The following is a 13,946-nucleotide window of genomic DNA, read 5'->3' on the forward strand; positions in this document are numbered from 1 at the left end:
AGTGGCACCTGGGTGATGCCGCAAACTCCCTCCCCCCAACCAGTCTCATTTGCGTATCTGCTTGGTTTGTGTTACTGCCATCCCCCAAGGAGAAAAGGAGCAACTTCAATCAAGTTCCATCAGCGCATGTGATTTAGCACGGCAGAGCTGCTAGTCCTGGTGACTGCCTGACCAGCTGTTAATTGGAAAGCAGATCTGGCAGGCAACAGCTGTAGGGAAGCCAGCAAGGGAGACAGCCTTTCACAGCTTCTGAGCAAAGCAAGCAAGAGACGCTGGTGCCACGTATGAAATGCCCAACACGAAGGATACAGAGGTAGGAAGGGCAAGCAGCTTGCAAGAGAAAATGAAGTGAAAGAGCAACACAGACACATACACCAGGACTGCAGCACCATCCTCAGCATGCTGCTGAGAGGTTCAATAACTCTGAATGGTTCAAGGACACAGCTACAATCCTGAAGGAAATATAAGGTCACTGAGCAGCTTCAAACACTCCATTCATTTTCAACACTCAGGCACTGAAATAAAAGGAGAGATCCCCAAAGTGTCAGCTTCCCTGCTGAAGACTTTTAGAATGGAGATAGGGACTGCAGGGTGAGATGAGTGATCGGACTTCAGGGTTAGCATTGTTGCGAAACAATTATGCCCTCTCACTCCTTCCCAACTACAGACAAACCACTAAAGAGGAAACTCGCATTGATATCCAGGTGGATGTCTGACATTCAAATTACCATCTCTACTAGACTCTTGGAAATGACAGTATCAAGAGCTTTTTTCCAATTATTTTAGGGTTAAAAGCAAATTAACAAAAGTAACTCAAAAGCCAGAAGAAAGCCCCCAAAAGACCAACATATCATTTGCAATAATTCCTTAGGAATTGCAAAGGAACATCTGGTTCTTCTGCACATTTCCCTCCCTGTTCTCTGCACACACTGATTTGCGATTGCAGGGTAGCTGATGAGCCCTGGCTGGCATCCCCTGGCTGACTACTGTATAGCTACCTGAGCAGTGTAGGCAGCCTGGGCTCGTGCGTGTAGGATTCACAGATTATAAAGCGAGAAGGGACCACAGCGATCACATAGCTTGACTTCCTCTATCACACAAACCATAGACTACCCTCAATTAATTCCTTTTTGAGCCAGACAAAGCTTTTTGGGGGAGCAGGGACAGAGGAATATAATCTTAACTTCAAAACCTACAGTGATTAAAAAGCCACTTCAGCCTTGGTTAAACTGTCACAATGGTTAATCACTGGTTAATCGCCTTCATTGTTAATGGGCTGCTCACAGTATTCTGCTCTTCACATTTGCATAGTAAAAACAAACATCAAGAGAGGCAGACTTTCCAAAATAGCAAGCTCCAAGCTGGAGCAGTCCTGATATTGATCTGATCAGCAATGGCAGTCTGGCTCTAACAGGGATCTGCTTTGATTGCTAAAATTGCTCCCTTACCTGCCGTGCTCGCAGTGCCACTTTAGCATTGGTTGTCTTGCTGAGCTGGGTCAGCTCTGTCAGAATATTCATCAGCTCATCTGTCAGGGTGGGGTCACGGCCACATAGCTGGTCCTAAAAATAAAATAAAATAAAAAAATGGAAACGTTTAAAATAGAAGAAAACCATCTTCCCTTCTCCTGCAAAGAGGTTTAAAGATGAAATATATAAAGATATGCTCTGGGTTAGGTGCTGAATGCCCTCTAGAGGTACCTGTCTAAATTATTCGGTAATTCTGTGTGGTCAAGGGTCCAAGCATGAGGCTTTCAATAATTTTATGCCTGTAAAAAAAGTTTAAAAGCTAGAGAGGAAAGAAGAGATTGGCAATACGAACCTTTTTTTTTCCCCACATCTATAGCACGTGTTTTGGCATCCAAACACATTATGAGAAATACTGACTTGTAAGACATTCTCCCATTACCCAATTTCAGCTTGGTACCAGAAAGTCTTACCTACCAACAACACAAAATTCAAAGAGCACTTAACTATAGCGAAAAGGCTTGCGTAGCATGCAAAGATCAGCAAACTTGCCCTGTGAAAGATGACCAAACAGAATGAATTTAACTGCTGGGAGAATCTCTTAAAGTCTGCTCAAAATAATAAACAGACAAAAAACAACAAAAAAGCCAACTACTAAACAACCATGTTTTGCACATCTTTACATCTTTAGCAACACCAGAAAAACAAGAACCTGTCATTCCTCAAACACTGCTAAGTAAAACTAACTAAAAGCATAGATCATAGAACGTGTTTCCTGCCACAGCACAGGACTGGGCCTCCCTAACGTTTCTTCTGGTCAGAGCGTTCTGGCTCTGACGAAGTTCGCAAACTAGCTTGTCTTACTCTCTAAATTGTCTGGAACAAGCAATAAAACTGAACAGTACAAATATCAGCATTAATGCTGTTTTGAAACTCTTTTGAATTCAGCCATTGAAAAAATGGTAACAGTAGAGAAATCTGTTTTGTTTTCTGAGCAGAGGAGGTATACTCTCATGCACACTTTGAATTAAAGAATAGTTTCAATTCCCATGAATAATCCCACAGCCTTCAACTACTCACAGCGGCTTGTGCGACAGATTCCTCCCACTCCCAAAGCTAGTAACCCTCTAGGAGCCTCTAACGTGCTTCTTCTATACAACGTTTACAGCTTTTCCCATAGCAAGTGAATCATAGGAGGCAAATGAGAGATGAAACAGGAATTTGGAACAGAAAGAGTTGGTGCCTTGAAGTTTAAAAGAGATTTTAAACAGGTGCAGTCCAGAAAAGGCCCTCTGAAGATCCAAGAAATATAACAAGAAAAAGGGAAAAAATCTCTGCACAGCACGTTAGATTGATAAACCTGCCATGGCAAATAAAGAAAGAAACAAATACTACAAATAATATAAATCCCATAGACCACTAATAAATAACAGCTTATACCACATGCAATTCCAAACCTAAATAGTTTTTCCCCCAATGCTGTTCTTGACCCCTTTCTTTCTCACCCCACTCAAGCATTACGCCATCTCTAGGAATGATGACATACACCACTCAGTGACAGAGACCAAAATCAAACCACTAAACAAACAACAAAAAACAAAACAAAACAAAAACTATCTCACACCTAAGCTACTAACTCTTAGACTGTTGCCTCGCCCTAACCAGACTTGGGCCAGGCAAACATTACAATGATTGTTTCCAAAGAAAGTACTATAAATCTACCCAGTCCAGATCAGTGTGTGAATTCACCAAGAGCGAATAATTCAAGAGCTGCCTGCCCTGTACGTGAAACAGAAATTCCTAGGCGTTATAATATTATAAGGTAACAAAAGACCGACAAGCACACAGGACATCTGCCATGCCATCAAATACAAGGGATTCTGTCCACTTAAGGTTAGACTGTGCATACGACAGCCAGTTAAGTACATAAAATGAATATACAACTTCAAATCACACTATATTTCAAACAAATACATGAAGGATGAAGTAGCTCCTTCCTTCCTTAAACGCCTGCTAGCTAAAAAAGTGAATGATGGCAGCATCACACTATTACTAAAACCATCCTCAGAGCCCCATGTTAATAATGGATTCCTAGGGATACATCAATAACAGCAACATAAGCATCAAGGTATTTTGACATGACGTTTGCCCTTGGAGGACAAACCTAACCATCCCACATAAATAAATTGGCAACCCATAAAATGCCACAGCCTTCGCCATGATTACCAAATGTGCCACAGGGTTCCGAAGACATGAAGAGTGATGCGAGTGGGAAGAAAGATAAAATGATGTTCTTTTGGTTAATGGAGTGACCTGTAATTCAGCAGACCACGATTCCTGGCTTTGCCACGGATAGTGCTGTGGTCACAGGTAAGTCACCCACCTCAACCTCAGTTACCCACTCGTATTAGCAATCCTTGCACCCCCACTTGCCCGAGGGGGTTAGCTCCCAATTGCCAGGCCCCAGGCGCGGTGGCCAGGGAGGCCCCACAGCCGGTGTTCACACCACCTGGGAGCTCTCCTGCCTGTTCCGCCAAGGGTGGGATCGTCTCTCGAGCCTATTTGAAGTTCCAGTGACCTGGGCTGTTGGCCTTCACTTGAGATGAATATAACAGACAGTGGGGGAAAGAGAAGAGGGGAAGAAAGGGCACACAGAAAAGAAAGAAAGGAAAACTCAAGTTATCTGTTTTTGTTGTTGGCATGCCACTCGCTCTCCCAGATCGGCTTTTTACTAATCAATGTGAAGGCACAGCAAGACTCTACCTCTAAGACATGGCTTGCACAGGCAGGTGAAAAACCAGACAAAAAGTTTCAGTCCCATCTTAGCAAGAAATAATCAGGATGACAACAACAAAATAAAGCAGGTAGCTGGCGTTGCACTGGCTTTTGCCTGCGCTGATTGGCAAAGGCAGTGAGCAAAGCCTCAAACCAGCTCTTTGACAAGGCCCAACGCCTCCCCAGCACCCCCGTGTAATTACACACTTGAGTGACTGGACTCTGAAGAAAATTGAAGGCCTGAGCTGCGAACAGCTGCCATTTTCTCTCTCCATCACGCCAGCATGATTACTTGAGAAATGAACAGCCCCGGCTCAAAGCTACTCCAGAATTCTCAGAGGAAATATGGCTCCGTGTTCAAATAATGAGATTCTTAAGGCAAGCGTTACTTACAATCACACCACACACCAAAAAGGAAAAAAAAAAAAAAAAAAAGGTGAGGAGGAGGAAGAAGGAAAAAAAAAAAAAAAAAAGAGAGCCAGAAAGAAAGAAAGAATGCCAGGGTCCTCAGATCTTACAAATTAGAATTTAAGAAACCCGGCCTCAGTCTAGGGTAATTATGACCCTTTTTCTGCTTTTGAGAGTTACCTTGTGGATGGCTACTTTGGATCTATTTTTGGTAGTAAGAGACCACATTATCTTTTGGAAAAAAAAAAAAAGAGAGAGAAAAAGAGAAAGATAGTGTTGTAATTTGCTTCTTGGAAAAGCAGGATACCTAACTCTAGTCTGTGCTGAAAATCACATGGTATCTAAATTCTTCCTGCCTCAAGGAAGGTGGGCATTCAATCTGCTTCAAAGCATTACATGGGACAGAGATTTTTTGAGACTTTTCAGGGTTTTTTTTTCCCCTTATCATTTAGGAAGCAGGAAAAAAAAAAAAGATAGGACTTGACTGTTGGCTTTTTCCTTATTTTTGGTGGGAACATAAAATATTGGGGGGGGGGGTTAGCTATTACAGAAGGGCTGAAGTGAATGAGAATTGAGATTTTTCACAGAGTAACAAGACAGAAAAATACAAAAAGATGGTGAGGTGCATAGCAGGTCCTAGTATCAGGATTGCTTTGTGTTTCTATGGTGGAATCTAGGACTGATCAAGAGGAACCTGAGTCCAGGAGATTCCTCCTCCCTTTGCGAACACCCTGGAGAGCCTGATCTGGTGGAACCACCCTGAGCTGAGAGGCCGAGTCCTGCACAGACTCCATGGTGCAGCCTGGAGTCCAGCCGGTCAGAAAGCATCACTGCAGACCAAAAATGGGCCTTTCTGAGCTTAGCACCACAGAGAGGCTAAGAGAGCAACTGCTGAGCCTATGGGAGCAGGTTAGGGCTCATCAAGGAAGAGCAGGTAAAACCCCTGAGGGACCTCCATATGGGTGGGCTATTCACTGCTGGAAACCCACCCTGATTAATAATGAGGGACCATAAAAGTGTTTGTATTCTAGCATTATTACCACAAAAAAGTCTGCTTTTTATGCTGGTAGCATACTGAATTACCTTCCAACAAAGCAACCCCGCTTTAGTATCATGAGCTACTATAAAGATAGGGTGTCTCTGCAACCCCTGAAGACTAAGAAGCAAAATAAAACAGAGTCTAAAAGTTAGCCTTTAGCACCCTCTCAATGTTAGAGTTAAGTCAGCATTCTCATTTCCCCACAGATGTTCACAAATCACTTGCATAATTAGCCTACATTGCAATCCAAGAGGCAATCAATGCAGGGCAGTCATGAACCAGAAGGTGCACAGAAACTGAGGAGAACAGTATGTGCTGGGTCCCCTCTAACACGAGACTTAGGTGCCCTAATAAGAAAGTACAAAGAAATTCCACACTGCCACTTCTGTAGCTAGAAGACTATCATCTCTAAGGCTAAAAGCTGTCAATTTGGTACCTTTCAAAGCATCAATCATTTATCTTCATAGAGAAGCAAATTTCTAGAGTACCAATAGACAACTTACGATGAGCATTGTAACAAGCAGGTTCTTCTTGGTGACCTGAGCATGTGAGAAGATGTAGTTCAATACAGCATTCATGTCACTTTTATTCTCTTCCCGAAGGGCAAAGACACACTTGTCATAGTGACCTGCAATCAGAAACGCATGTTTTTTTCAACCTCCACACCTGTGTCATGCAATGCCTGTGACTGGATGTGTTTTTCTTTTTTTTTTTTCTTTCTTTTTCTTTTTTTTTTTTTTTTAAATTAACGCATACATTTGTTGAGAAACTACTTGGCACGACTTACATAAACAATTTTGGGATAGAAGCATTCCCCCCCCTGTGGCTCACTCCCCTGGCAAATTTTGATTTAGGAATCCTCCCGTTATTTACTTTTAACAGTTCCAATGCCAAATAGCTCCTTTGTTAACACTACAGAAAAGAGGAATGGTGAGTACAGTCCCTTTCGTTCAAAGGACAACCAGAAAAAACAATAGCAAAAAGACCCGCACCATCCTCTGCTACCATCAAACTGAAGTGGAAATGAATCTGCAGCACTATTAGGCTGGTGCATGTATGGCAACAGAACGAAAGAAAAGTAGAACAGAACCTGAATTACCTGTATGAGTTAGAGCTTCAGAATTAGCTAGTGATTCATTGCCATCTTGTGCCTGCACAGAGCAGTGCAATGCATTTATTTCAATTCTCACTTTCAGGCTGAGGTCTGAGACTTGTTTTTATGAACACTGAAAAGTTTCCCGCTATTTTACAGCGGTTGCAATTAACTCTGATTTTTTTTATTGCACTTGATTTTCTTACTACAAAATATAATAAGTAGTCATGGTAGAACTAAACAAGAAGTAGGACAAATTTAAACAGCTTTTCTAATTCAATTTTTTCTCCAGATGCTCAGAAATCAGCATATAAAAAACAAGGTTCAAATAGGAAGCTTTTACATGTAGAACACCTAGGATGGAGAACTCTTTAGCTGTGGGCCACTACTGACAGAGTCAAAGGAATAGAAAGCAAAGGAGAACAGCTTCATTTCTGATCTAGAACAAGCAAAGAGCACATAATCTGGCTAAGCTTTAAAGAGCTCAGTAACAAACTAGAAACTGCAGCACAAAAAAACCACATAATTCAGTGAGACTATCTTTTAACTCCAGATTATACAGAAGTCCTCGCTTACAGCATTTGAAGTAATTTTAAAAACCCAGTGTAGTGATACAGGTAGAACATGTCCCAAACTTAGACCTCGCTACAAGATATAAGGAACAGGAAGGTAATCATAAATGCACATAGTAGCTGTTCTTTTGAAGATTTACAGAGAAAAGGAGCATTCCCAGACTCCCAGATAGGGTCATTAAGAGATTTAAACTGTGGACAAGAGGGCACAGGATATGAAAGAAGATAGATATACCTACAGGGGACAAAGAGTAAATCAGGCAACTTTTGGGTGGAGTTTGTCATCTGCTGGTTCAAACCAATGACACGTAAGTATTCTGAGCATTCCTACCATGAAAGCTCAAATTGGACATCAACTCCTCTACCAAAAAAAGGACTGGACTGGGTAGGCCTTTAAAAGAAAACCTGCATGGCTTAGCTTCACCATAAAGGTGGTCTAATCTTGCTTGAAGGGGATTCATATGGACCTTCGAGAGCAAGTGTGTTTTTTCAGAAATTGAATGCTTGATATACTTAAGTGACTCACCATGCTGAAACTGAGTCTCCACCTTTAGATACTGACGGAGCAGATCCATCACCACTGCTTTCATGTGACCCCGAATACCACTCCGGTACCTACAGAAGCAAATAGGTCAAACCTAGCACTGAGTGCAACTGTCACTGTCCTGCTTCTGAAGATATGCAAGTGAACAACACTCAACATGAGCTGACAGGAAGAGTCCACTTGCCTATGGACACAAGTGCACCTGATTCTGAAAACTGCGGCCTGCCACCACAGTGAATACATAACCTCTGCCATTACTAATGTGGGTTAGCTTGGCAAATGTTTTGCAGCAAAATATCCTTGTCCTTCCCAAAATATTCAAAACTCTGCAAGTTGAGAGGAGTGACAGACATCAGCTGCTTGATGAAGTGGCCAAGATGGGATCAGTGTCAGGACAGAGGTTAAATCTGCACTTCATAAAGCAAAGGGGAAAAATAGAAAGGATCTGTACCTGTGCTTCACACATGCAGCAAGGAAAGGCAATTCCATGAGCCACATACATATGGCCTCCTTTCACTGCTGACTTCCCTTAAGGGGGTAGGCGGTTTTATTCCTAGTGGTTTAGAATTTGTGTGTGACAAAACTGGTCTACCCAAAGTAAGTGGCCTTGAGTCTTTCAGGGAGGAGGTGGGGAAAAAAAAATTCCACACAAAAGGAATTAGGGAACCCCCCTGAAAACTGCTCACCTCTGTACAAGCTGCACAATGCTCTGGGTGTTCATGAAGAAGACCTCACGCTCTGATTTGCGGTTCAAGGTGGCTGCATGGCTATCCAAGATATTGGCAATCTGAAAGAGAACAGTCATATGACAGTCCCAGTCCTGGATGGGAAGATCTTGCCAAACACACACACAGATGAGGACTTCCAGACAGACCAGAGCAGAGTTCCAGCAGACTCCAAGAAAGACTAAAGTCTTAAACTGTTACGGAAGGCAGTCACCTGACAAGAAGATAAAACTTGATGCGCTATACCATATGCTAGGGAAATAATCCTCTAACGTGTTATAGCCATCAGCACGTGCAAAATGCTGGAACTGATCCAGAAACAACTTTAAGGCAAGGACAGAGCAGTCCTTCACAGCATGCAACAATAAGGATGACAGGTCTCTTCCCAATCTATCGTTCTTGCTTTCTATTCAGAAACACTCAGCTGAATTACAGAACATCTAACATAATCTTGGAACCTGATCAGGCCTCCCTTTGTTGCGACCACTTCTTTAAGGTTATGTTGACACTGCAAATAGCACTGCAGCATATGCACCAACCAAAAGCAAGTAAATAAATGCCCACAAGGCACTGCAATGCTATGATTAAACTGCTTCCCAAGCTAGCTTGTTTAAAGCTGTACTGAGTAGGGGACACATACCCTTCACCACAGATACAGAAGGCAAATATTTAAGCTCAAGTGGTATAGGCAAGCATCTTTCATCATGAAGATCCAGAGTTCAAATGCACCTTTCAGGTTCAACTAATCTCCAGATAATTTAAAGGATCTTCTTTCTCTCTGCCCCAACACAATCCAATTTTTCTTCCTCTGTGTAAGTGTGGTTCATCACCTGTTGGCTGGGAAATTGGCAAAGGACCGATGTGATGTTGCTGGCATATTGGGCCATCTCCTTCTTGATGGACTTCTCCACATTGGGTGGTATTCGTCCAGAAACACTGGTCATGATGTCCTGAAGTTCCAGGAGAGGCAAAGATGGATCTCTCAGTGTCTTCATGAGTCGCTCAACCCAGCCTTTCACCTAGAGACAAGTTGGTGTAAAGACAAGCATGAGGAAAGAATAAGCAACAAGAACGGAGAAAAGGAAAAGGCGGTTCGGTAAGGTCATCGTTAATACTGTTGCTCACGCAACTAGTCCAGACACTAGAAGAGGGGATTGTGGCAGATGCCAAAGCTGCTGTGCCACCCTTCACCAACAACTGGCTCAGAGTCATCCACGTTATTTACTGCTCCCTCCAGGACTTCAGCCACAGCTGGCTATGGAGGCAGCTCATACCTATGAGACTGCAGGCACAAGCAGTAAAGATCGAACTCAACTCCTTGTCTTTGGCTTTGTTTTGGGTGTCACAGGTGGGACCCTCCCATTTTACTCTCTGGTCAGACTGGCTACAAGGAAATCTGAGAAAGAAAACTGAGGCCAGCTGGCACTAGCAGGGCAGTGTAGCCTCCGGCCCTGATTCTTGGACCTCTGGCTTTGACAGGCAAATTGGCTGACCTTATCTTGTACGGGAAGAATATTTGCTTTCCTTCTAAAACAGCGAGTAACCAGTACCTTGCTGCTGAAGTAGGGCTCTGGCAGGCAGTATCCATTCATCACATTGACCAGGTTATCTAGGACATAGTGGAAAACGCGATGGAGTTTCTCGCCTCGAAGTGCTGTGCTCTGGATCTGTGGCAAGGTACCCGTGTGCAGCTCAGCCTGGAAATAAAAACACCACAGTAAGTCTCATCAACCCTCCTACACGGCACCAGCAGCGAGAATTCCACTTCTTTCCTCCAGTTTTCACCTTTGAGCAGAGTCAGATTTAACCTGGAGGAACTGAGGGTAGAAAATGCTAGCGAGTGAGGGAGAGAGGGAGAGAGAGAGAGACAGACAGACAGACGGAAACATGCCTTTCACTAGAAGAACAGATTGCTTTCTACCACCACCAGCTACACCTCAGTCTACCATCCCTAATGGAATATAGCTGTTTGCCTTTCACCTTAAAAGAGATCCATGTCCTAGCCTTTTTTTTTCCTTCTCTCTCCAGATTTGCTACAATAGCTTCCACAGTGCCTGACACTCCTGACGCTCTTGGAGCTAAGATATCTATTCCTATCCTCCAGGAGAGGATCACTTAAGCAAAGAAAAATCCATGATGAAAAGAAGTCATGGAAGTAAAAGAAACATACACTGGAATAAAACAGAAAGATCTGGCCAACTGCTAATATCCTATCTAGAGAGCCATGCACCCATAACATTACTGAGGTGAGAAGGGAACAAGAATGGTACACAAACTTAGTCTATCAGTCAATCAGAGAAAAAGACATCCTTGCAGTCCCCCTCCAAAACAAATAAGCGGTAAAGCAACAATTCCAGCACAAATCTGAAATTGATCCAACAACTTTGACCATCTTGCACCACTCTCAGCATCACTCCCGATCTAACATCGGCCCTTCCTGCAACTTCTTACCTGCTGAACCCTGCTGGGATCATCCAGTTGGAGCTTGGCAATGACACAGCCTGGATCCAGCACTGCTCCAGGGCGTTTGACATAATGGATGCAGCCCGACTCTCCTGCTGTTAACGTCATCACCATCTTCATCACCTGCAGGAAGGGAAACAGGTTACACGTGCAGCTTTCGTGTTCCCCAAATGGTTCTAGCTTTATGAGTTAGCAGCTGATACCCTACCACAGACCTGGATGAGCACCTTTTGCATTCAGGCTTCCTCAGAGGCTTAAAAGCACACACTTACGCTGGGAATGAAACCCCACACACTAAAGTGAATGGCAGAACAAACTACTAGGCCAGAAAATTAGCACAGCAGGAGGCCATCCTCAGGAAAGTCACCTGTTCTATACTGCTTGGACACACAAGTACACATGAAGGTCCCACATTCAACACAATCAACAAAGCAGACACAATTTATTGCTGCAGCTGCTGCAGCCAAAGGGCTAGAAGTGGGAGAGCCGCTCACAAAAATACAGCGACACACTAGCTTTTAGTGGAGGGAATTTGGTTTACCTTCTAGAGGCCACAAGTCTCAGACTGCTGTTCACAAATAGGGATGCTTCCTTAGTTCAAAGATGGAAGCTCTTGCCTTTGGAGCAGAAGGGTTGAGTTTGGGGGGAAGCAGTCTAGTTTTATCATCGCTGTAACATACAGCACAATTGGGAACACTGTAATTGAGTAGGTGGTTCTTACTTAGCCATAGCTCTGTTATAGTGTAAAAGCATTTACATAAAATATCTGGACCTCTGGTTTGGTATTTTTCTCCTACACACTCTTCCCAGCTGGTTTAATTGCCCCTCTTCCAACACACCCTCTCCTCCCTCAAATATGTTTTGAGCCTTGCACTCCTACACAACCCCTCATGCTTTCCTCATAGTGTTACAGAAATTGCTCATTCTCCTCCTCCTCCTCTCTAAGAGTTAAGTAACTTCCAAGGGAGAAACGAGGAGTGATGCTTATTTCCAGCTTAACTCATCTGATTAACCTGATAAACAATAAAGTAGTCAGAGAAGTCTTAATTTGTTACTCAACTCTAGCACGTAACTCTGCTCCTGAGTCTCTGTGTTAGCGCCAAGCAATGGTCTACAGATAGAAGGCCTTTTCCATCATAGCTGAAAGACACAGTACACGTGGATCCCACTCTTCTTTGCTATCTGTTGCAGTAAGATGGTCACCACTGTCCCACTGCTGAAAGTTTTGCTTATCACTTGCTACAGTCACTAACTCAGCTGTTAAGTAATCTCTCCTCTCCCACCCAGTCGCTGACTGCTGATTCCCGATGAGTCCATATAAAAACCACATGTGGGAGTTAGAAAGGAAATATTGTGAGTTATTCCACACTCTCAATTCCCAGTTCCAAAGCACTTCAACTTTTTTTTTTCTCTCCAGCTTTGTTCCTGGGCAGATTCAGCATCTGCAGCCAACTCAGTCCTTTGAGACTCTCTTACCTCTATTTCTGCAAAGCACTGGCCTGCAAACACATGTCCCCCATCCTCCACAACATACTGGATAAGCTTCCCAGCTGAAGGTGAGCGCAGTATAGAGGGATCATTCTCCTTTTCAAACACACAGGTCTTGTTACCTATAGTGATGCGATACCTAGGAAAGAACAGGACAAATCACTACAACAAAATTCCGCACGGAAAGGAGAAAAATCCATTCTCTTGCCCTATTCCACTTCAAAAGGAAAACACCACAACCAGCTCTTCTGAGCTGAATGGTATGGACCTGCATATGAAAATTCAGATTAACCACATCAAAACAGGACTACAGAAGTTAGGGATAAGGAACCAGGCGGAATAACCCTCAACAACTTTGTATGTATGCTACTTTTGTGCTTCTTCTCAACCAACAGACACCACACAGTGTTGGAACCAACAACAATGAGGTTTCAAGATTTCATACAAACAAAAACTGATGTTAATGGAGATTGCACTTGCCATACATAGCATACACACGCACACATGCAAAACACATTCACAAAACTGCCTACCTCATGCAAAATCCTCATGTTTGCAGAGCAAAGCTGAAAACAGCAAGACGCACCTATGCGGTTCACTAAGAGGTTGAGATTTTATAGCATCTTCCAACACAGTAAGTTCCCAAAGCTCTTTTTGAGCTCCTGACCAGATTTGCCACATTCGGCACAGAAAACACGCAGCAGAGGGGGAAAAGTCATTTAAATTCCAGTAGCTGGAGATTTACTGACATTTTGAGGGAATAATAAATCTCGTGTCTGTTTCTAGGAAGGCTGTGGAGTTACAAAGATTTTAAAGCTGTTCAGGTTTTAAGAGTAAGTTGGAAAATATCTAACAGGAATGGCTTAGGAACAGCTCTGCCTACATTGGGCAGGAAAGGACTCAAAGTCCTTTCTTGACCTGTTCACTTGCTAGTGGAGCTAGACCTCAGTCTGAGGTCCCTGGATGGGTTAGTCCCCATGTAAGTCATCATTTTACAGAAATGGTTATGGTATCACTATGCTATGATGGCACACTTAAAAATAATCTCAAAAGGTACCTACCATTCTAGACTCCCTTGGAAAAGTTAATTCAATCTAAGTAGATAAACCAGGAAACATTTTAACATCTCAAGTCAAACTTTGCATAAAATTTTGCAACCTGCCTTAGTCCATTAGGATGAAACTGCCTTGGGCTTTTCAAGGTTTTCTCCTTTAAAAGAACTCTTGAAATTACAACATAGTTAAGAGCTACCCATCAGCCTCAGTAAATACATATTCTGGTTTTCATTTTCATGCGTTTCATCCCACCAAGTCAAGCACTCAGCATCCCGTAAGCAGTAATGAAACCTCAGAGGACCAAGGTCTCCATCAACA

General features: G+C 43.1%; 1 protein-coding gene across 9 annotated transcripts in view; it reads right to left on the reverse strand.

The window, feature by feature from the left end:
* The window catches only part of ACACA (acetyl-CoA carboxylase alpha), a 154,236-nt gene that overhangs the window by 96,107 nt on the left and 44,183 nt on the right, over positions 1-13,946 (reverse strand). For all 9 annotated transcript variants that reach the window (XM_068910467.1, XM_068910466.1, XM_068910464.1 and 6 more), the window contains 8 exons: positions 12,562-12,712; positions 11,074-11,208; positions 10,173-10,319; positions 9,453-9,641; positions 8,584-8,684; positions 7,880-7,968; positions 6,192-6,316; positions 1,449-1,562 (listed from right to left, as the gene is read on the reverse strand). In XM_068910467.1, coding sequence (XP_068766568.1) covers positions 1,449-1,562; positions 6,192-6,316; positions 7,880-7,968; positions 8,584-8,684; positions 9,453-9,641; positions 10,173-10,319; positions 11,074-11,208; positions 12,562-12,712 — 1,051 coding nt within the window. The remainder of the gene's footprint in view (positions 1-1,448; positions 1,563-6,191; positions 6,317-7,879; positions 7,969-8,583; positions 8,685-9,452; positions 9,642-10,172; positions 10,320-11,073; positions 11,209-12,561; positions 12,713-13,946) is intronic.

The sequence above is a fragment of the Struthio camelus genome, chromosome 16 (genome assembly GCF_040807025.1).
Source record: "Struthio camelus isolate bStrCam1 chromosome 16, bStrCam1.hap1, whole genome shotgun sequence".
Taxonomy (NCBI): Eukaryota; Metazoa; Chordata; class Aves; order Struthioniformes; family Struthionidae; genus Struthio; species Struthio camelus.